The sequence below is a fragment of the Plecotus auritus genome, assembly GCF_963455305.1.
Source record: "Plecotus auritus genome assembly, chromosome: 2".
Classification (NCBI taxonomy): Eukaryota; Metazoa; Chordata; class Mammalia; order Chiroptera; family Vespertilionidae; genus Plecotus; species Plecotus auritus.
The window spans coordinates 59,195,012-59,216,164 of record NC_137771.1 but is presented as its reverse complement, the minus strand read 5'-3'; the positions used below and the strand labels follow the sequence as shown (position 1 = coordinate 59,216,164).

At 39.4% G+C, this 21,153-nt stretch overlaps 1 protein-coding gene across 1 annotated transcript in view; it reads right to left on the bottom strand.

Annotated features, from left to right (window-relative positions):
* The window catches only part of PTGFR (prostaglandin F receptor), a gene marked incomplete at its 3' end in the record, with an annotated part of 28,479 nt that extends 8,112 nt beyond the window's left edge, over positions 1 to 20,367 (bottom strand). Inside the window, exons 1-2 of the mRNA XM_080654639.1 lie at positions 20,310 to 20,367; positions 18,144 to 19,013 (exon numbers count right to left, since the gene is read on the bottom strand). Coding sequence (XP_080510765.1) covers positions 18,144 to 18,941 — 798 coding nt within the window. The 5' untranslated portion in view covers positions 18,942 to 19,013; positions 20,310 to 20,367. The remainder of the gene's footprint in view (positions 1 to 18,143; positions 19,014 to 20,309) is intronic.
* Positions 20,368 to 21,153: the final 786 nt, after the last annotated feature.

Sequence of the window (21,153 nt, the reverse complement as noted above, 5' to 3'; positions counted from 1 at the left end):
TAATTCCAGAGTCAAAGCCTAAATAAACTCCAACCAAGGAAAATGGAAACTTCGCGCCCATAGCCCATCTGACATGTAAGATAAACTCTCCTATAAGAGTATGTGCATGTACATCCTCATACTATAATCACAAATGCAGCAATGGCTGAAAATTTCTCTTTTGTAGTAAATAATTATTAGGACATTTCTCTAGGGTCAAGAAACAAAATCATTTTATAACTAAAACATGGAATTATCTAATTTGTATGTGTTCACACGTGTGGGTGATTAAAAGAGAGCCAAATAACTTCATCTCAAAAGCAAAATGCAAATAGAAAATTTCATATTCTTAACTAAATGAAAGATAATCAAAATGCCCTTTGCTAAACCAGCAGAAAGATATATTGAGATTATCAAGCAAGTAGAATAAAGTATAACTAAACATGTTCTCTTTAAAATTTTTGCCACAAAATAGAATTTTATTTCACGACTAAAGGAGAATCATTTTGAAAGTATTTTCCTTGTTACCCACAAGCTAATCCTAACTTAACAATGATTTATTATTTGACTTGCTTCCCAATATAAGTTCTAGCAAAGTAATTCATTGCTCTTGTGTCAAATGAAATTTCAAACAAACAACCTTCCACTATATTTCTTCTCCATTGTAACCCATTTTCTGTCCAGCAGCCAATGAGCTCTTCTTAATGCATCAGATCATATATTTCCTTGTTAAGAAACCCTCGAATGGTTCCCAACCTAATTTTAACCCAAACTCACCAAGGCCTACAAAATTCTAGACAATCTGACCCTCCCTCCCTTCCTCTCTATCCTCAAGTCCTACCACCTTCACCTAAGATCCCTTTGTTCTACTTAATAGCCTTTCTTTTGTCCCTCACTACAAGATTTTAAAAAAATTTATTTGAGAGAGAGAGAGAGAGAGAGAGAGAGAGAGAGAGATCAATTTGTTGTTCATTTATTTATGCATTCACTTTTGATTCTTGTATGTGCCCTGACTGGAGATCAAACCCAAAACATTGGCATATCGGGAAGATGCTCTAACCCATGAGCTACCTGGCCAGGGCCCCAGCACTGGTTTTTGTGCTAGTTTTCCCCTCTGCCTGCCCCTCTGCCCACATATCTTCCCACAGCTGGCTCCTTTTGTCATCCAGGGCTGTCCTCATGAGGTCTTCCTTGACCATCCAACCTAAAAGAGCCCTATCTCCACCCTCAGTAATAGAACTTTCCACTATTTGAAAACATCCTGTTATTTGTTTACTTATCTCTCTCTCCAAAGAGCTCCAACCCCTGGAGTTCCCTCTCCCCACCCCACCCCTGGAAGAATGTAACCTCTTTGGAAGAGGGTATGCTGCCTGTCTCATCCAGCACCATAGCTTTAGCACCTGGAATACTATCTGATACATAGAGGGCACTGAGAAAGATATTTAATGAATAAATGAATGAGCATTTCTAAACATATTATATTCATGGATTTAATTACTTTTTTTGTAGTGACTTCTCACTAAGGTCACATCTTCAGCTCTCTTTAAAAGTCAAGGGCGATGGCATCCTCCAGCTGCCAACATGCCTGGGTCTCACTGCAAACAGTAGTGTCTTGATGGCAAAACTGTCAGATTTTGCAAGACGTTTAAAATAAACAAGCTGTTCAGTGAGACATGAACACATTTTCAAGATAAAACTTTCTTTTGTTGTAATCAAAATTCTGAAACTGGCTCCTCGTGGCACTCTCTGGTTTTAATCAAAGCTTCACTGGTCCCACACAACATTCAGCAAGGACTTTTCTCCCCTAGATGGGGCTTTAACCTTTCGATGACAAAAGAGGAGAGAAAAAAAACATGTCTCAGAGGGTAAAAAAAATCTGCATAAAATCTAGGTTATTTTTAATACTCAAAACCAACTAACAAAGCTGCCACGTTATTTTTAATTTCATTTTTTTTAATTTGCCCAGATTAATTGGGACCCATTTAGGTAGGGGACAGAGAAAGGTAGGTGACTAAGTGCATTGTCAATGCTCTGAGAGGAAGAAGCAAAGCAAATTTTTTTGTTGTTAATTCTCACTTGAGGATATTTTTTCCATTGATTTTTAGAGAGAGTGGAAGGGGGAGACGATGGGGAATTTTAACTAATTGATTGATTCTTACACTCTAAAATCACATTTTAAGCAAGAAGTTTACATTTAAAATGATCATCACAATTATAGTGTTATAGTAATATTTCAAAAACTTTAATCTTTTCTTTTAAAAATAATATTTTACAAATAAAATCCTTATGTGATATCATATGCAATTATATACCAGAGCTGTAAGAATGTTGTTTAAATTACTAATTTCATTTATGATTAAAGAATTCTAACAAATAAGCTGCATATTCCTAGAACCTTCCAGGCACTGCAGGAAATAGAGTAGGAGAATGTGACTTTTACTCTGTCATGATTATATAGAATTAGATGTATTTTATCCATAGAAAGAGAGATTAAAAATGTGCACTAAAATAAGCAAAGCAGGTTTCTTAAGGAAAATCATTATAAATTAAATAAAAACAAATCAAGATTTTCTGAACTAATAAAGTCAGATTTTGATCAGTGTAATGTGCTGAAATAACATATTCTTCATAGAGACATGATTTTTAGCCACCAGTCACATATACATTTGACTACACTGCATGCTAAACCATGCAATATTGGCATTATACTTATGAAACAATGGGCTTTCTTCTAGCAATTTTAAAATAAAAAAATACCTGGTATCTTAACAAGCATTCATATATGAGTGTTCTGTTTTACTAATTTTAATTATAAAAGCATTATTAAGGAACTACTTTTACCTGTTCTTAGTCATGATAGCACATTCATCCTTCCCTCCCCACTTCTGCTGGGAAGGTCTGTCACTGAGTAGGGAGGCCTACGACTGAGTTTCTCCCTGTACCCACCACAGGGAAGGATCCTGACTGTTTCCCACCAATCCAGGTGGTCTTCCAAAATACTGACCATCCCTGGCCAGTATGGCTCAGTTGGTTGGAGGGTTGTGATTCGATCCCCAGTTAGGCATGTACAGGAGGCAACCGATCAATGTTTCTCACATTGATGTTTCTCTCCCGTTCCCTTCCTCTCTTTCTCTAAAAATCAATAAAAACATATCCTCGGGTGAGGATTAAAAACATATATACAGTATATTGACCTTTATCCTTAAAGCTGAAATAGTTTTTTAGTGTCTTGGCCTTACTGTGGGGTTCGTGTGGAGACAGGGGGTGGAGGGGGATGGTAACAGACAAATATCTCAGGACGCATCGGTTTCTGTGCTTTGTTTGGTACCTGATTACACAGTGCATCATTCAGAAATCACTCTGAAGCATGATTCTGAATTCATAGCTTCCTTGTCTCTTTATACTGCTTACTAGATAAATAATCTCTGAGTGAGTTGAATGGATTTCAACGTGAGTTAGGCAATCATGTAATACAAACCAAGAAGTCCAAGAGAAAGATGGCATCAGTGCTGCGGTCACGTATTACTGTCAATTCATACTTAAGGGGGTATTAGAGACAAGGGCAGCAATAGAGGAAAAATAGGTTATCCATTCATCCTTATGACCAAATATAAAATGGTTTGATAAATAGACAATGTAGAAATCCACATCAATCTAAAACTGTCTACGTAAGCAGACTGGCTTTTATATTACTACTATTTGCCTTAGACACACAAATCTAAAGTGGGCAATTGGGAGAAGGTAAACAGCACACAATGGAAATAAATCCTAGACAAACTGCTGTCTTTCCCACCATCCAGGAAAGCTTTTCGCAAGCTGGCTTCAGCATCTGTATCATAGATCAGCCTGCTATGAGCTTAGAGAGATGAAGGGAAAAGGCAAAGATCTCCTCTAAATGCCATGCATTTAGAACTGCTTGCTATATTTTATTGACTGAAAACAGCAATTCTTTATATTCCCTTGAAATAAGGTATAGTCTGCCTTAACTGTGTTTAGACTTTCAGTAGAGACAAGTATCACCACACACTCTATAACAGCTTTAAAACCACCTGATACTATCAAAGTTTATAAAGACTATAGAATTTTTTAAAAATTCTTTGGTATATCGGGTAGTTTTTTGGTTCAGAAATAGTACATGCGAGAAATATTGACATCGTCAGTCACAAAATGTCATTAAAGAAGCATGTAAAGGTTAAACTGTATCAGAAACTGGTCCTCTGTCCACTGCAATGAGCACAGGAATACGGATAGAGATACCTGTTGCTACTTCTGTGCTGCAGTTTGGAAGTGAAGAGTCAGAAGGCATTCAGGCAGTTCTTTCTTCCTATATGCAGTTCTAGTCCAAGTTTTCCCCCAAAGCGCATTCTAATTGAAGCAGATCCAAAGGAAATGCTAGGTGGGAGAAATGTTCTCAGAAGTTCCTTCCTAGTCTTGGGCAATTCCAAACTAAAACCTTGCCTGAGCAGAACTGGGAAAGGGACAGTCCAATTACAGGTGGGGAGGTCTGCTGGTGTCTGCAGTGGAATTTTCCTGGGTTGAGGCAGAACTGACCTGCTTTCTAAACTGAAAATATAGCCATGGCCTTCAATTCTTTGACTCCCTACTGGTTTAACTTCATATTTCCCAAGTTAGTGAACTAACGCAGTTACTAGAATACAGGCAATAGAATAGAGGAAATTTACTCCTGACAGTATTTTTTTGTTTTTACTATCAGATATCTGAGACTAAGCCCAGAGGTATTGGGGGCATGACAGTGGCAAAGAAATGCTCTACTTATTCAGTTTGAATATTATCATGACTCTGTATTGCATTAATAAAAATGGCATTAGAGCCATAGACGGTTTAGTTCAGTGGATAGAGTGTCGGCCTGCAGACCAAAGGGTCAGGCTTCAATTCCTGTCAAGGGCACATACCTTGGTTGCAGACTCCTCCCCAGCCTGGGCCCTGGTCAAGGCTCGTGCAGGAGACAACCAATCGATGTGTTTCTCTCACATCAATGTTTCTCTCTGTCTTTTCCTCTCCCACTCTCCCTGAAAATCAGTGGAAAAATATCCTCGGGCAAGGATTAACAACAACAAAAATGGCATTAGAAGTTTCTTAGACGATACCAATAATAGTAAATGCACAAGAAAATGCAACATACTCAAAAAGTCTATGCTATTATTGCAATAATAATACTTACCTTCAGTATAAGATAAAGAAGAATTCAAGGCAAAATGTTATAAAGCGGAGAGGTCAGGTTACCTGATATTTATAAAAGAAGTAAATTCACAGCAAAGAGAACAGACATGAATTTTTGACCTCTGGTGACATTACATTGAAATCCAAAACCATTGAAACCTATTAGAAATAAATATATAAACTGAGAAAACACAAATGTAATGAAATTCTAAGTTCTCATTATTTGACACGATAGTTAAAAATAAGGAAATGGAACCCTATGAAATATTCTTGATTTAAAAAGCTATGGATTGAACTTTGTAACTTAAAAAAAAGAGAGAATGTGGATTATTTTCATAAGCCCATAAAAATATTTACAAAATATGATAAGAAGTTAACTAATTTGAAAACAGTAAGATTTATAAGTTAGTATAAGAAATTGTTAAATTATTAAACTATACAATGCTCTGTACGTGTATGAGATTTCCTTCTGGTGAGATAAAAATATTCTGGACAAGATAGTGGTGATGGTTGCACAACACTGTGAATGTGCTAATTAAAACTGAATCGTACCCTTTAAAGTGGTTACAATAGTAAAATTTTTATGTGAATTTTGTCATAATAAAAATAAAGGTGTCAAGACAGTGATTTCATATATACTGTTATGGAGCAACTGCTGAATTATTATTCAAAACATGACTTTGATAACAGGGCAGGTAGATAATGATAACAAACGGGAACACTCTACATTGTAATTGATACACTGAACACAAGTCTCAATAAAATCTGAAGAAGATAGCAGTTGTACATAAAGTTAAAGATAGATCAATAAGATGTAATACAGGTCTCAATAAAATTTGAAGAAGATGTCAGTTGTACATAAAGTTAAAGATAGATCAATAAGATGTAATACAGGGTCCAGAAAGATCCAAACACATTTAAGAATTTCAGGTATAATAAAGGTAGACATTTAAAACAGTTGCAGAAAGATCATTCAATAAGTAATTTTGAGACAACTAGTTAACCATTCAAAAGAAAATTCATATTATTAACTTGCAAACTAAACCAAAATAAACTATAAATGTATTGAAACCATGAACACAAAAAATAAAAGGGCAAAAGTGCTCTAAGATAAAAAAGATGAATACTGATATCACCTTAGCCTGAGAAAAGTATCTCTTAACGTGAAACAGAAAGCAGTACACAAAAGAAATTATTGATTAACTCACTACTTTTATAAATTAAAATACTAAATGAAAAGGCTAGCCATGAGCCTGGGGAAACAATTGCTTTTATATTTGAACTAGAGGCCCGATGCACAAAATTCTTGCACTCGGAGGGGGTCCCTCAGCCCAGTCTGTGCTCTCTTACTGTCTGGGACACTTCAGGGGATGTCCGCCTGCTGGCTTAGGCCTGAACAGTGGAACAACCAGTCACCATCATGCGCACTGACCACCGGGGGCAGATGCTTAACGCAGGAGCTGCCCCTTGGTGGTCAGTGCACTCCCACAGGGGGAGCGCCGCTCACCCAGAAGCTGGGCTCTCGCAGTCCGGGACTCCTCACTCCTTACTGCCTGCCTGCAGCGGAGGCGGGAGAGGCTCCTGCCACCTCCATTGCGCTCTCCAGCCATGAGCCCGGCCTCTGGCTAAGCGGCGCTCCCCCCGTGAGAGCATACTGACCACCAAGGGGCAGCTCCTGCATTGAGCATCTGCCCCCTGGTGGTCAGTGCACATCATAGCAACCAGTCGTTCCACTGTTTGGTCGATTTGCATATTAGGATTTTATTATATAGGATATTATCTGTTTTTTGTTATCCAGACAGTACTTGAAAATCATTTACAAATTCCCACACATTCACAGAAGAAAGAAGATAATACCCAGTAATATAAGAATAGAAAGTTTAATTACTCTATTAATCAAAAAAATTAAACTAATAATTTTTCCTTCTTGGATGAGGAAAAGGATGCACCCAGAATGCTAATAGTGGTTACCTGTTGCTAGTGTGCTTTGAAAGATTTTTTAAATTCTAATTTATAGTTTACCATATTTTATTTTTACTATAAGATGTTATAAAGAAAACATTGCGTTGTTAAAAGTAGTTTGAGGAAATATAATACATAAAATTTAATATTCCTCAATACAGAGGATAGGTCTATGGAAAAAAAGAGAGCACTAATCTTTCCAATGGGTTTCCTAAAACATGGAAGTGCCTCTCTCCCCCCTTCCACCTGCATGCTGGCCGCTTGCTCCTGCATAGCCTGCTCCCTGCATTTCTCCCCTCTCCTGCATTGTCTCTCTATCATTCGTGTGCTTTTTATTTTCCTTGCTTTCTGGTCTTCTGCTGCCATGAACATAAATGCAAGCAGCAAAATAAGGGAATATCTAATCAAGGTAATAACAATAATAACTACTGTTGCTGCTGCTGCTATAGTAACACTATTACTTAAGATTTATTGATGCACCTTTGGGCCCAAAGATTCCTCCACTGTTACTAAAGCAATTAACCCTCTGCCTTGCTCCCAGGCAAGGCCAGAAAAATACAATAGTTATTTTTATTCTATATTAAAAGTGTTAAGAAAGAAAAAGAAGGATGTGTGTAAGAGCTGGTGGTTGGAAAAAAGAGTTCAAAGATCGTGGGTAAAATAAAGGAGCTAGAAAGTATTATTGTTAGAATTTGCCTTGGGATTATTCTCCCAGATCAGGTTTCTGTCTCTCTGATTTAGTCTCACCTGGAGAGACACCAGCTTTTTGTCAGCAAAGGCCTGCTGAAAGAATAAATCAAATTAACAAGCAAATTAAAGCATACATGAATTTTTAAATTTTATTCATTGATACAGTATTATTAATGTTCACAGCAATTTTCTTTCTTATATTCAGCCCTCTCTAACACTTTCTTAACCTAAATTCTTAGAAAGAGTTGGAGATTTTTGTAATGTTCTATTTCACCATTTATTTCTCTTCTAATTCGGAGTCACTTTTGTTATCAAAAGGCTGTATAAAATACTGACTTGAATTATTAATTTTTCATGATCTGATTTAATGAAGCTCATGTTTCATTTCATTAGAAAATTCTCCTAGTCTTTAATATTAACTTATTACAACCTACTGTATTCTAATCTTGTTCAAGCCTGTCTCGAATACTAAAGAGTTTCTTATTCGTTGATTTTTATAGCTCTAGGAAACATATACAACAGCTCTTTTCTTTTTTGGTTTTTACAATTTACATTATTTAACTTAGGATCACATTTATTTCCAGTAATTTTTCCTTCTAAATGATGTACTATAGAGTGTTTTCCCTTTTATAAGTAATCAAAAATAATCTCATCTGTATACATTCACAACAGAATACCTGCTATTCTAGCAGAAAATATAATTGAACATCTTCATATTTCAATTTCCTACACATGTCCTCTCTTTTTATTTTCTAGAAGTACTGCTGTTTAAAGCCCTAGGTATTGTAAACAGTTAAAACACAGAGATTGTATCACCCCACAGTATTTAGTATCTAGAACACTGCCTGACACATGGTAGGTCCTCAATAAACATTTGTCAAATAAATAAACATATAATTACTTGTAGAGCACCAAATTGGAAGTGAAAGCTCCCTACTACAGCACCCATTATTCATTTAATAACTAATTTTAAAATGCTTTTGATTATCTTGTTGACAAAATTATTGTTTGGCAGCATCAATGTTTAATAGTCACAGCAACAATAATGATCTATATATATAAAAGCCTAAGCGACCGTCCGACTGTTCGACCATCCAACTGGTAGCTATGATGCACAATGACCACCAAGGGGGCAGATGCTCAATGCAGGAGCTGCCAAGCTGCGGTGACTTGGCAGCTGCAGTTCTCAGGTGACCCACCCAGAACCGGAGAGGAAGGAGCCGATTCCAGGGTGTGTCACCTGAGAACCGCCCTCTCACAATCCGGGACCCCTTGGGGGATGTTGGAGAGCCAGTTTCAGCCCCATCCCTGCAGGCTGAGGATGAATCCGTGCACCAGGCCTCTAGTAATAGTAGAATAACTGAAGCATATGGTACTTTCTAGGTCAGGCACTATTCAAATTACATATATTAACTCATTTAGTCCTCACAACAACCCAGTGAGGCAGGTACTATTACTATCCCTATTTTACAAAGGAGGAGATTGAGGCAGAGTGGTTTACAGTCATGTAGCCAGGAAGTGGAAGAAATAGGACTTGAACCCAAACTCTTTTTAAAAAAAAAAAAAATATATATATATATATATATATATATATGTTTTTACTGATTTCAGAGAGAAGAAGGGAGAGGGAGAGACAGAAACATTGATGAGAGAGAAACATTGATTGGTGCCCCCTGCATGCTCCCTACTGGGGATCGAGCCTACAACCCAGACATGTGCCCTGACTGGGAATTGGACCTCCTGGGGCATGGGATGATGGTCAATCAACTGAGCCACACTGGCTGAACGAACCCAGGCTCTTCACTACTACATTATACTGCCACTCCATGAGCTAATATCTTAACTCTTAGAATGGGTATTTTTTCACTCCAACTAAATTATAAGTTCTTTGAGGAAAGAACTTTATATTTAAATCCCTGCAAATATGACTCCAAGAGTAGTGCCTTATATATAATGGTCTCAATATTTTTTTGCTCATTTTAACTGGATTTTAATAATGTCTAAATTAATACCTTATGAGTTATTATAATCATAAATTATTAGTTTATTTAAGTTTGAATAACATGTGAAAGATGAGTGGATGACATCTTCACTTCTGGTGAGATAGTGAAGTAACTTCAAGTGGAAATGTCCAAGAAAAATTTCTGAAGCTATGGGCTCCCTCTGTTCCTTTCCACTGCAACCAAACCTTCCAAATAGAAGAGAAAATAGAAAACATCTAATTAACACAGATAACTATTTCTAACTGAGATGTTGGGTGGCAACAATAGCAATAGGCTTTTTGAAGATTTTTGGATTTTGTTGAGCATTTACTATGTGCCAATGGCTGTGTTATGAGATTGTAGGAAGGTCAAATTATTTTTTTTTTTTGGTTAGTACTTTAAAGTACTATCCTTATAATAAGTTCACAGATATACAAAATTGGCTTAGAGTGAGTCCAGATCACAGCCAAGAGGTGGTGGGGCTGGGACCCTAACCTTTGCCTGCACTTGGGTACGTGTAGTATTCTAAAGGGAAGGCTTAATTGGGGACCATGCACAAAAAGCTAAAATAAATCCTCTTACATAACCTGACTGTCTCTGCCTCCTTCACCATCACACCACAGCCACACTACAGTCTGAATTGTATTTGGCATTCCACAGTCTGAATTGTATTTGGGGATTCAATAGCAGAAGTGAGAAGAGCCACCTCCCTCTTCGCATAAAGCCACAATTGTATCCACTCCTCTGTGGCAGCATCCTTATTCCCAGGACAGAGGACAAACCGAATGACAAATTTACATGAGTTTTGAAAGGTAATATTTGCACACAGAAAAGACACATTTCTCCTATTAGATAAAAGTCCCCTCTAAATATAGATAAATGGCACTGATATACCAGGTTAAACTGAGTGTGATTATAAATGCCTTGCAAAGCAGACATACATGGAATACATTTTATATACCTCCTGTAAGGATAAGACTAAGCAAATAAAGTTAAAACTGGTAATGCAAAGAGATTTTAGGCATATCAATGTCTTGAATTGTTCTTCAAATGTTTGGGAGCCTAATAAAAACCCTGAAACATATTTAGCAACAAGATTTTTTATACCCAGGAGGGTATAAATTTAATCCACATGTTTCTGATATATTTACACTTGAATCATTCAAGTAATGGTTTGTAAGTGCTATCTCAATGTCTACAATCTCTTTGGGCATTTTTATAAGTCTTTCACCATAAAAACAGGAAGTCATGCTTTGCCAAGAATAAATGAATTTAAATACCAAAATATTCTAGACCACCATGCATATCAGGAGCAACAGATTTTGGAGTAAATACTCAACCTAGGACTGTCTTTTTTTAATAGATTGGCCTTTGCTGAGCCACTCTTACACCATACACCTCCATGAAGGGGGATAATATACTCAAATGAGTTTAATTCCAAAGGACCATCCATACCTCAATATATTTATCAAGTCACACTGTAAACCTATGTGCAATAAAGTCTATACTTCATATTTAGATACTGTAGGAACAATGGACTTCTGGGAGATTGTCCTGAGCAAGACTCTGCAGGAAATAGACTCTGAAACAGAGATCTCATGTAGGAAGTTTTCTGGGGAGTGTGAGGCAGTGAGGGGGGCAGGATTTGGCAGAGACAGAAGCAAAATTGCAATGGAGGTGCAAGAAAGGCCCTAGCAAGCTCTGAAGCATGGAGAACCCTTCTGAAATGTCCCAAACGAGGTGAGGGGGTACGTTCTCTCTATCCCCATGTCCACCTGTCACTGCACACAGAGTGACCAAAGAGAAGGGAGCACAACCATGGGGAAGGCAGCACCCCTTGGCGGAGGGTAATTTCTCCAAGAGCAAGACTCACCCAAAAGGGTATCTAGGTGGGGCACCACAGTGTCCACTAAATAGGTCTGTTGGAGTTTTCTGAGAATTAATCCTCTGTGACTATAAAACCTACCATTAGCAATACAAAATGAGCCATAGGTTCACTGAGCCAGCTGGTAGAGACGTGAGGTAAGCAAACCTGTTTTATAGAAAACATTCAACACTTTCTATAGAGATTGTATTTATGACAATGAACGAGCAATATTTGTAGATCTTTACTCAAAGAAATTTTCTCCTTTTGTCTCCTGACAGGATCCCCTCAAAGATATAACACCAATAAAAAAATAAATACATTTGGGAGGAGAAATGTGTGCATGTACAGAGAGAAGCAGTGCTAAAGATGATGGGACAAAAACAACTTAGAATAAGTCATGTAACCTAGTCTAGTACTTCTCATTTGATACTTGATTCCTAGTTTATTCATTCAACAAACGTTAGTTTATGGCCTACTGTTTGTAGAAACTAAAACACAAACCAGTAATGCAGAACCTAGCCACCAAGGACCAAGACTAACAGAGGGAATTCGCATGTAAACAAATACTTGTAATCTCTATATATAAAAGCCTAATATGCTAAGTGTCCAACCATTCAACCATTTGACTGGTCACTTTGACGTGCACTGACAATCAGGGGGCAGACGCTCCGACTGGTAGGTTAGCTTGCTGCTGGGATCCGGCCAATTGGGACTGGGTGAGACAGGCCAGACACACCCTGGAGCCCTCCTGCGGTCCCTCCCAGGCTGGTCAACCTCCCACGGTCCCTCCCCAGTCTCTAAAATAGTTCTTCTAATTAATTTCCTCCCAGTGTGCACAAATCCATGCACCGGGCCTCTAGTATTATCATAATAGAATAATATGATCATAGTTAATCCATGAAATTCCTCTGGGTGCTGACAAAATCCCTAGATTCTAGCACCAAATTCAAACAGTTGAATGTTCAGGATTCTCCAAAACTCCACTTCCAGCTAATACTCCTGGGGACCTCAGAACACATTTGCCCATCTCTGACCTTTCCAGGCCAAATTCCAACTGGAAGTAGGAGAAGGGTCCCTGAGGCTGACCAACTGAGTCCTGACCTCATCGGCGAGTGGCTCCCAAGTGGAGATGAGTACTGTCACGGACTGAGTGAGCCCTCCTTTACACGAAATTCGTTTAACAAATTCTCACTGACTCCAACGATGTGCCGAGCATTGGTCCAGGAACTGAGGATAGCAATAAACAAGGTCCCTCCCCTCAAGGAGCTTCCAACCCTACAGGCAGAAGCCAAGAAAGGTAGCCTATGTTATCAGAAACTGCTAATAAGTGCTATGAGAGATATAAAGCAGAGGAAGGGAAGAGAGGAGAGAGAGGGTACCCTTTAAGGTAGCCAGGTAGAGCAGATGACATTTAAGAGCGGAGTAAGGAAGAGGACACCAAAGCTCAGGGACAGAAATGTGCTCCCAAATAGCCTAGAGCCAGTCCTCTGCAGTGACTGTCATCGACCTCATGCCACTTGCTCCATGCCCCACCCAAACACAAAATTCCCATCATGTAAACTATGTTAATACAGTTCTAAAATATACTTTTTCTTCTTGATATGAATTTTGAGTTCTAAGGGTCTGGGTTGTTTATGAGTTTTCTAGACTAGAACCCAAATGTCGTCATCAGTCCTTTATCCAGACAACATCATGGCTGCTTCCAAATTTCAAACATGGGCGCACATGCCACTTCCAAAGGAAACCCACTGAAACAAGGTATGACAGTACTGCCTCTAAAATCAGCAGCAGTCCAAGAATAAATCAAAAAGACATACCTTCCAAGTCTGACACAAAACTACAAAAAAATCCATTGTGTTTTTAACTTTAGAATGAAATCCTTTAGCAGCCCTTTCTTTTGGGACATTTAGGTCTAATGGCGGATTAATTGGTCAATTAATTTTCTTAACTGGGTAAATCATTTGCACATGTACATGTTATGTATGTGCATGTGTATACATTTTCGCATTTCCTTTAAATTTAAATGTGTACATCCACTAACCATCTCTTTTGGTGTAGTGGCAAATGCACAGACACCACAGGTTTCCATGACACAGCTCTGAAATACGAAAATGAGGCCCGCCTTTCACAGAAAGCAATCTTCACTCTGAGTCAAGATGTGCTATGACGTTGCTTGGCTCCATCATTTGCCATTGTCCCTCTCAGACCTGGTCATTATGCTTCCAGTACCTTTAGTAATTCAGTCAAAGTTCAATGAACCACCCAAGTCTTTGATTTATATTGACAAACATCTTAGTGACCAAATGTTTAACTACATTGACTAGAAATACTAACATAAACTCTTAGAAAAATCATCAAACTCTACAGCTGTAGGAGAACATATTTCTTAGGTAAACTCACCTACATAAGAAACCATTTGGTTCTTCATATACTTTATACTTCTTTTCCCAATTCAAAATGATCCTCTATCCCAGAAGAGAAGGTAAAAGAAGTTTAATAGTGTCAGAAGTCTATAGTTGCTAACTTAGGGAACAGATGAAAAACTACCATTTGGTTTCAGTATTTGTTGTATTAACTGCTACCTACAAAACTCAGAATCCACATTCTGGTCAATCATTTGCAATCTCTTGACATTTGTACTACTTATGTTACAGTCAGCCAGTCAACAAGTATTTATTGCTCTACCAAACTGGTGAAATAAGCATAGCAATAATAATAAATTCCTTTCAGAGTTATATATCCTAGAAATAAAACTTTTAAAAGAATCATTACCTGTATAAAAACAGAAACAAATAATATTAAGCAAATATTACTTGATAGCACTAGTAAATGTCTTTTTCCCCTCACTTAAGAAACATTGAAAAAATGTCTTCAAGGGCTATTTATTAGGGAAAATGATTCACCTCGTATGCACACAACACAATTTTATCATTACCATTTGACTCTGAAAGATTTTTGTATTAACTTATTACTAAATGGAATTATCAGCTAATAAGTGCCTATTGTGCTTTCCTGTATTTTTCAGTTGGGATTATAATTAAGATAATTGATATGTGTTAACCATGTTCAAAATTATAAAAACCAGATATTATAAAAATTAAATTCATTAACAATATATATTTTAAACTAATATTATGATTGTACTACTGATCTCAATCCTGACAACACACACACACACATATATATTTTTCCCTTAGGAAAAGTGACACATTAAATTAAAAAGAAAAACACCACAGGGGATTTTTAGGGCACATAACGGTGAAAATATGTCAATATATATTTTTCAACAGCCACACAATGTAAAATACTAACAGAAAACCCTAATGTAAACTAGAGACTTTAATCAATAACAATGTATTCAGTACTGACTCATCAATTGTAACAAATGTATGTCACCAATGCAAGATGTTAATAAGGATGAATGGGGGTTAGAGGGAGATATGAGGGGGTAAATGTGAACTCTGTGCTTTCCACTTATTTTACAGTAAACCTAAAACTAATCAAGAAAAATAAAGCCTATTAAAAACACACACAGAGAGAGAGAGAAGTCAAACAAACATCATGACCATATTGCCTTTGTATTGGTTAAACTCAGTCATCAAAATTAATAAAGTATCCCCTTTGTCATCAGCTACAAATTTAAATCATTTTTAAAATGATGCCACTATTGATAAGTTTTGATGCAATAAGTCCTATTAAACACAGATTCTATCATCTAAATTTTCTCCTCTTGGTGTGTGTACCTGTACCTTCAGTCCAGTTTCCAGTTTGAAAGTGACAGTGAACACAGGTGAAAAAGTGTGTAATTCATTCAAATCACAAATCCAACAATTCCTACTTATCCATTAAGACCAAAGGCAGTGGTGTAAATTAGAGTATTGGCCTAGAAGCTATCATTATAGTACATCTATGGGAATCTGATTTCTGAGGTATTTGTAAAACTTAAGAAGCTTTTAAAATACAGGGTGGAGAATGATGGCTCAGTCATTAACAACTATGCAACTCCTCCTGGGCATTTAAGGAAAAAAAGGAGAAATGTTTCAACTGAGAGATATTCATGTTGGGTGTTATTTTGGCATTCCCAAGCCTGAGTTTTTATTAGGGTTCGATTTAGAGCTGTCTGAATGGTCTTAACCTAATGCCCAAGGCACTTATGTCCAGACCACTAAATGTATAAGCCCTTTAGCCTGAACTTGCCAGAAAGACCCAAGTCTGCACAAGAGAAACCAGGAATGCAAAGAATACTTGAAATAAAATATCAATCCACCAAGGAGTATCTGTGGTATATCTAATCCGCATCTAACACAGAAATAATTTTCATAATACAAAGCATTTTAGAAGTATTGATACCTTGGTGTCATAGATGTCTCAATAATTCATAGTTAAATACAATGTTGACCTCAGAAAATGTTTCATGAAAATAAAATTGTTTCCACTAGGAAATATATTCAAAATATGAGTTAAATGGTAATATCCATTTTAATAGTGAAGGAAACCAAGAATTCAGGAAAAGACATTAGAGAAAACTTAAAACCAAACTATCCATAGCAAAAATGAAATTTGCTACCTTCCATAGTCTTACAATTCGCTTTATCAAAATCAGAGCCAGAACTAAGCAGAATTTTAAAGGTGACTCAGAACAAATAAAAACTAAAATATCAATGATTACCTCAGGTGTCCATATTATTTGTCTCTCTCTGAGTTCACTATTTCACTTCTTAAGGTTTTCTCCAGAACTAGGACCTGACTTTAAAAAAAAAAAAAGTCTTTAAATATTTTCAACTACCTCTTTTCTCACCTTCTTGGTATTCCCTTTCCAACCCCCAAATCAATTTCAGTTCTACTCAAACTCACTTTTTATTTTGAAAACCTACTGCATTTCAAAGTTAAGTTAGGAAGAAAAAAAAAAGAAGAAGCATTATTCTAAGGAAATTTCCTGGGTCAAGTGGCATAAATTAAGCTCTTCCGGAATGAACACTGGAGTGATTCCAAGGGTTGACAGAACTGTTCTCAGCTGCTAAGATTCAAATAACTATACCATGACCACGAGCACAGATCAGATCCCGGCTTGGGTTCACTGAAGGCCTCCGAAATTGACAACAAGCAGGCTTCAAAATTTTGACTTACCACTGACAGACCCAGTTTAGCCTCACCTTGGCTGAGTTCCTAGGACAGATTCAGGAACAACATAAAAAAAATACTATTCAACAGGCTAACTTCAAATTATGAGGAAATAATATGAATAGAAATAAAAAATATTTTAAAAATTGAAATCCTTCTGTAAAATAAAATTAGGTGTCACAGGATCTGTCTGTGTCAGCAGCTCTCGCACACTTTTCTGTGCATCAGGGATTGTTTATTAAACTCCACTGGCAACAGTTCTTGGACAATGGACCTGTTGGAGACTTAGGAAAACTGCATGAGTAACAAACCCCTTCATACTACCATGCAAGGTATGACCATGCCGTTTGTGTTATGTCTACCTTTGTCTTACCCTTTGCCTCACCTCTACCTGTATATCACCTGTATCACTGTCTCTGGATACCAGCCTATTTCCCCACTGGTACAGAAAAATGAATGAAAACAATCTTTGCTGCCATCTGTAGCTATGTACAGGTGGATTTTTTTTTTTTTCTTTCATGGCATCTTGTCACTCTTTCTATCCTAAAAGAAAATGTTGAAGGGCATTAAGGTTGCACTTATCAAACATAAATATTTTTTTCTTCTACTTGCAAAATAACATAAATGACTTATATGTGTTGACCATTCCTTAACGTTAGCCTTCACTTCTAAAAAACATCAAGCTGTTAAACACAGCTTTTGGCTAATTTTTTTTTTAAAAAGAGTGAATGACAAGGGAGGAATCCCTAGCTCTCCTGCCAATCTTATCTCTCCCTGCACTACTGGCTTTGTGAACTAGTGATTTCTTCACCTGATCTAGGTGTATAGTTCACCTGAACTATCCAACTACCTCAACTCATCACCACCTTTGGCAAGCTGAGAGCCAGTCATTGTGTGTTTAGAAGAACGCAGTAGCTAATATGCTTTTTCTATAAATTAAAAGTCTGCGTGATTTTCTACCAAGACTTCCTGGAGTCCACTCCAATATTGTGTTTTATAGTTGGTCATTTTTTTTCACATTTTTAGAAACGAATCATATTCAGTACATTAAAACTATGTTACTTCTGTTAAAATCACTTTAAACTGCACTGCAAGTACACAGTTAGAATTCCTTAACAACGACACTGCTTTCAACTCAGGGCCTGTGGGGAACGGACGCTGTGTTTCACAAATAGCTCGGTTCACATGGCCAGCGCCAGTGCTGACGTGAGTTGTAGGTAGGCACAAACCCCAGCATTTAAAAGATTGAACAGCGTTACCCATCAAGACTAATAATTTTGCAAAAGACAGCAAATCTTGTTTTGCACGTGGAAAAACGGAAGAAAGCAACACTTGTCGAAAGGTTCGGCTTAGGCTCTTACCAGAAACGGGCTCCAGCAAATGCAGGAGACACACATGATAGCCAGGAGCTGGATGATCATTTCGAAATGATGAGACCTGCCTTGTCTGTGCTGCTGACTTTTAAATTTCACTCTTAAAAGTGTAATTCCTGTGATGGCATTGCACAAGAAGGAAACCCCAAGGGCTAAGAGCCCCAGAAAAGAAAAAAGGAGAAGATAAAACCTATCTTCCCAGTCTTGGATATGTTCTGTTTTGTAGAAACACCAGGTCCTTGATGCTTGAATTTGATAGTCTCGATGCCCCAGGATAGGCAGCAAAGCTATGAAAACAGCAAACAAGCACACCCCACTCAGCATCACTTTCACATGCTTGGATGTAATTTTTGTAGAATGAAATATTGGTTTGGTGACTCCGATACATCGCTCAATGGCCATCGCACTGCCTAGAAAAAGTGGGCACAGACCGGAAAATACCATGGAGATACCAAAAATACTGCACAGGATGTTTGATTGGTCAAAGCGGATCCAGTCTTTGTCAGAAGCATATACAAATACTGCTATCGTTCCGTTGACGAGGTGGCCAAAGAAGTCTGTGATTACCAGGCCACTCGCCAAGAGCAGAAACGATGCCTTGGACTTCTGTCTAAATCTCTGATAGGCCTTCATGAGTATAGCAATGGCAAGGCTGTTTGATAAGATCCCCACCGTCATGAAGATTATTGAAAAAAAGACAGAAAGCCGGTTTCCGGTCTGGCAAGTTGTATTTGAAAGGAGCCCAGCTGCAGGAGACACTGGCTGTTTGGAATTGTTCATGGACATTGTTGTGGAGATAAACGCGGGCTGCTCAAGTCATCTCCCTCTGAGCAGAGTGCAGGCTTGTAGTCCCGGCATCTGTAGCATAAAGACAGAGGAATTATAGCGCTGAGAACTGCTCCTCCGACATTTAAGTCGGAAGGGCCCCAGTACCTTGTGGTAGGCATCAGATGCATCTGACCTATCATAAGCGGGGTTGCATCATCCTGAAGGCAGCACACCTCTGCCTGTGGTCGGTCCCATGTCTCATTTTCAAGGAAAAGAAGCTGCCGAAACGGAGCTCCCTTGATTAACCTCTTGATGGGTTTGCAAATTCACTAACAAGATGAGATTTAAACCCAATAAAGTGTTAAAAAGCCTAAGAGTCTATGTAAATAACTAGATGACCTTCTAAAGTTTCTGCTTTTTTCCCCAAATGGGCTTTGTCCCCAAACTGCAGACTATTCTTTAGATAAACTACCTGTTTGTCAGGTAGACAAAACAAGCTTCTCCAAACCTTGGGAGGAGGCAGCAAGGTCACTGGTGTTACATGGGGCTTTCCTCAATTAAGTTCTGAAACTATTTGATTGTGATCAAATAACAGCTCACCACACGCATCAGCGACCCAAGGAAGGCAGAGCGGTGAGTCTCTAGGAAGGCTTTCTGGCGCAGCTGCCACCTGTGCAGAAATCCTAGAAGGGAGGCGAGTTGTGCTAGGAGCACCTCTGCCCAGATGATGTTAAGCTACGGCTTAAGAGTCGCAACATTTAATGCGAAGTATTTATTGTTGCTCTTTGCTTAATGACTTGAGGCCTGAGTCACAGACCCTCAGTACCCACGACCAGACCCACCCCGCCCCGAGGTAGTCCAATTGGCCTTTCCCAAGCAGCTTTCCCGGAGGCTGGGAATGCTGGAACCAGCCTTCCCGGGGACCCGCCCGAGTGGGTCTGCCCAGGCTGCCCGAAGAACGCCGCCTCCTTCAAATCTTACTCACCGCCCGCCTTTCTCACATTACTACCCCTCCGCCCCCATGTGTCTGTTTGCAACATCCTTCCCAAACCTCCTTCCTTGCTGAAACTTTCTGCAATTGCTCAGATACCAGCGGGCCGATTTTCCTCCCACCCCGGGGGGCGCCAAAAGCCAGATTTCCTCCCACCCTCGGGGGGCGCCAAAGGCCGGTTTTCCTCCCACCCAGAGGGGCTAGGCTAGGGGCACCAAAGACTACGCTGGCCAGGGTGCCGGACTCAGTGTCGGGGGCAGGGAACCACAGGCGCAAAGGGGATCTCTTTCTTGCCCATTTCCCTCTTCTGAGATCTTGTCTACCTGTTCCTCAAGCCGCAGCTGAGAATTGGGACGGATCCGCCCGAGTACCCTTCTCTCTATGGGTCTCCCCACCTTGGGCATCTGGTCCAAACTTGTTGCCACACGCAGGCTTAGGTGCCCTCCTGGGCGTCCGGGGGTGGGGTGGGGTGGCTCGACCTCAGTCTCGTTGAGCATCCGGAGGCCACCGCTTGGGAATCCAGTGGCTGGAGGGGTGGTTACCTTGTATCCCGGTCTCCGGCAGGGCTCAGGGCGGAGCAGAAGAGCACGCCGCTCCGTGCGCCATCGCGCGCCCGCCGCCCCTCGCCACGGGTTCCCGGGCGCAGCACTGAGCTCCGGCTCGGCTCCCGGCTCGGGCTCAGGCTTAGTCTCGCTGCTGGCCCCGCCGTACGCTCCCCCTGCGCGGAACCTGCCGGTCGTGCTCGTTTCCTCGGATCCCTCAGCACCTAGCGGCGCTCGCAGCTGGGAGGGATGGAGGACAAGGGTGACCTCCGCCCCTTTCTCTTCTCTCTCCTCTCCGCCCCCTTTTCCGTGAGCCCAGAGATGGACTAAGAGAGATGGAGATGAGGGCATCGCGCTCGGATGCTATGCCCCTGACCACCACCACCCCAACAGCATCAAAGCTGCTCTCTCGTAGCTTGATCACTTGGCGAAAAGTTTTGTTACAAACTCATTTTCAAGCTCAAGGCGCCATCTCTACGGCTGAGAAATAGGAATCGGGAGAGGTGAGGAAAGCTTACAAACAGCTGTCGTAACACCGTGTTGGACTGTCAGCTTGTAGTTTGTTTGCAGACTGAACTCATCCCAAATCCAGCTCCAACAGGGTAAAAAACCAGGTAGAAAGATGGAGACGGTGATGGTGTATTTGAGGAAGGGCTTTGCGGCTGATAGCCTCAGGGAGTTAAAAGCAGGGATTCAA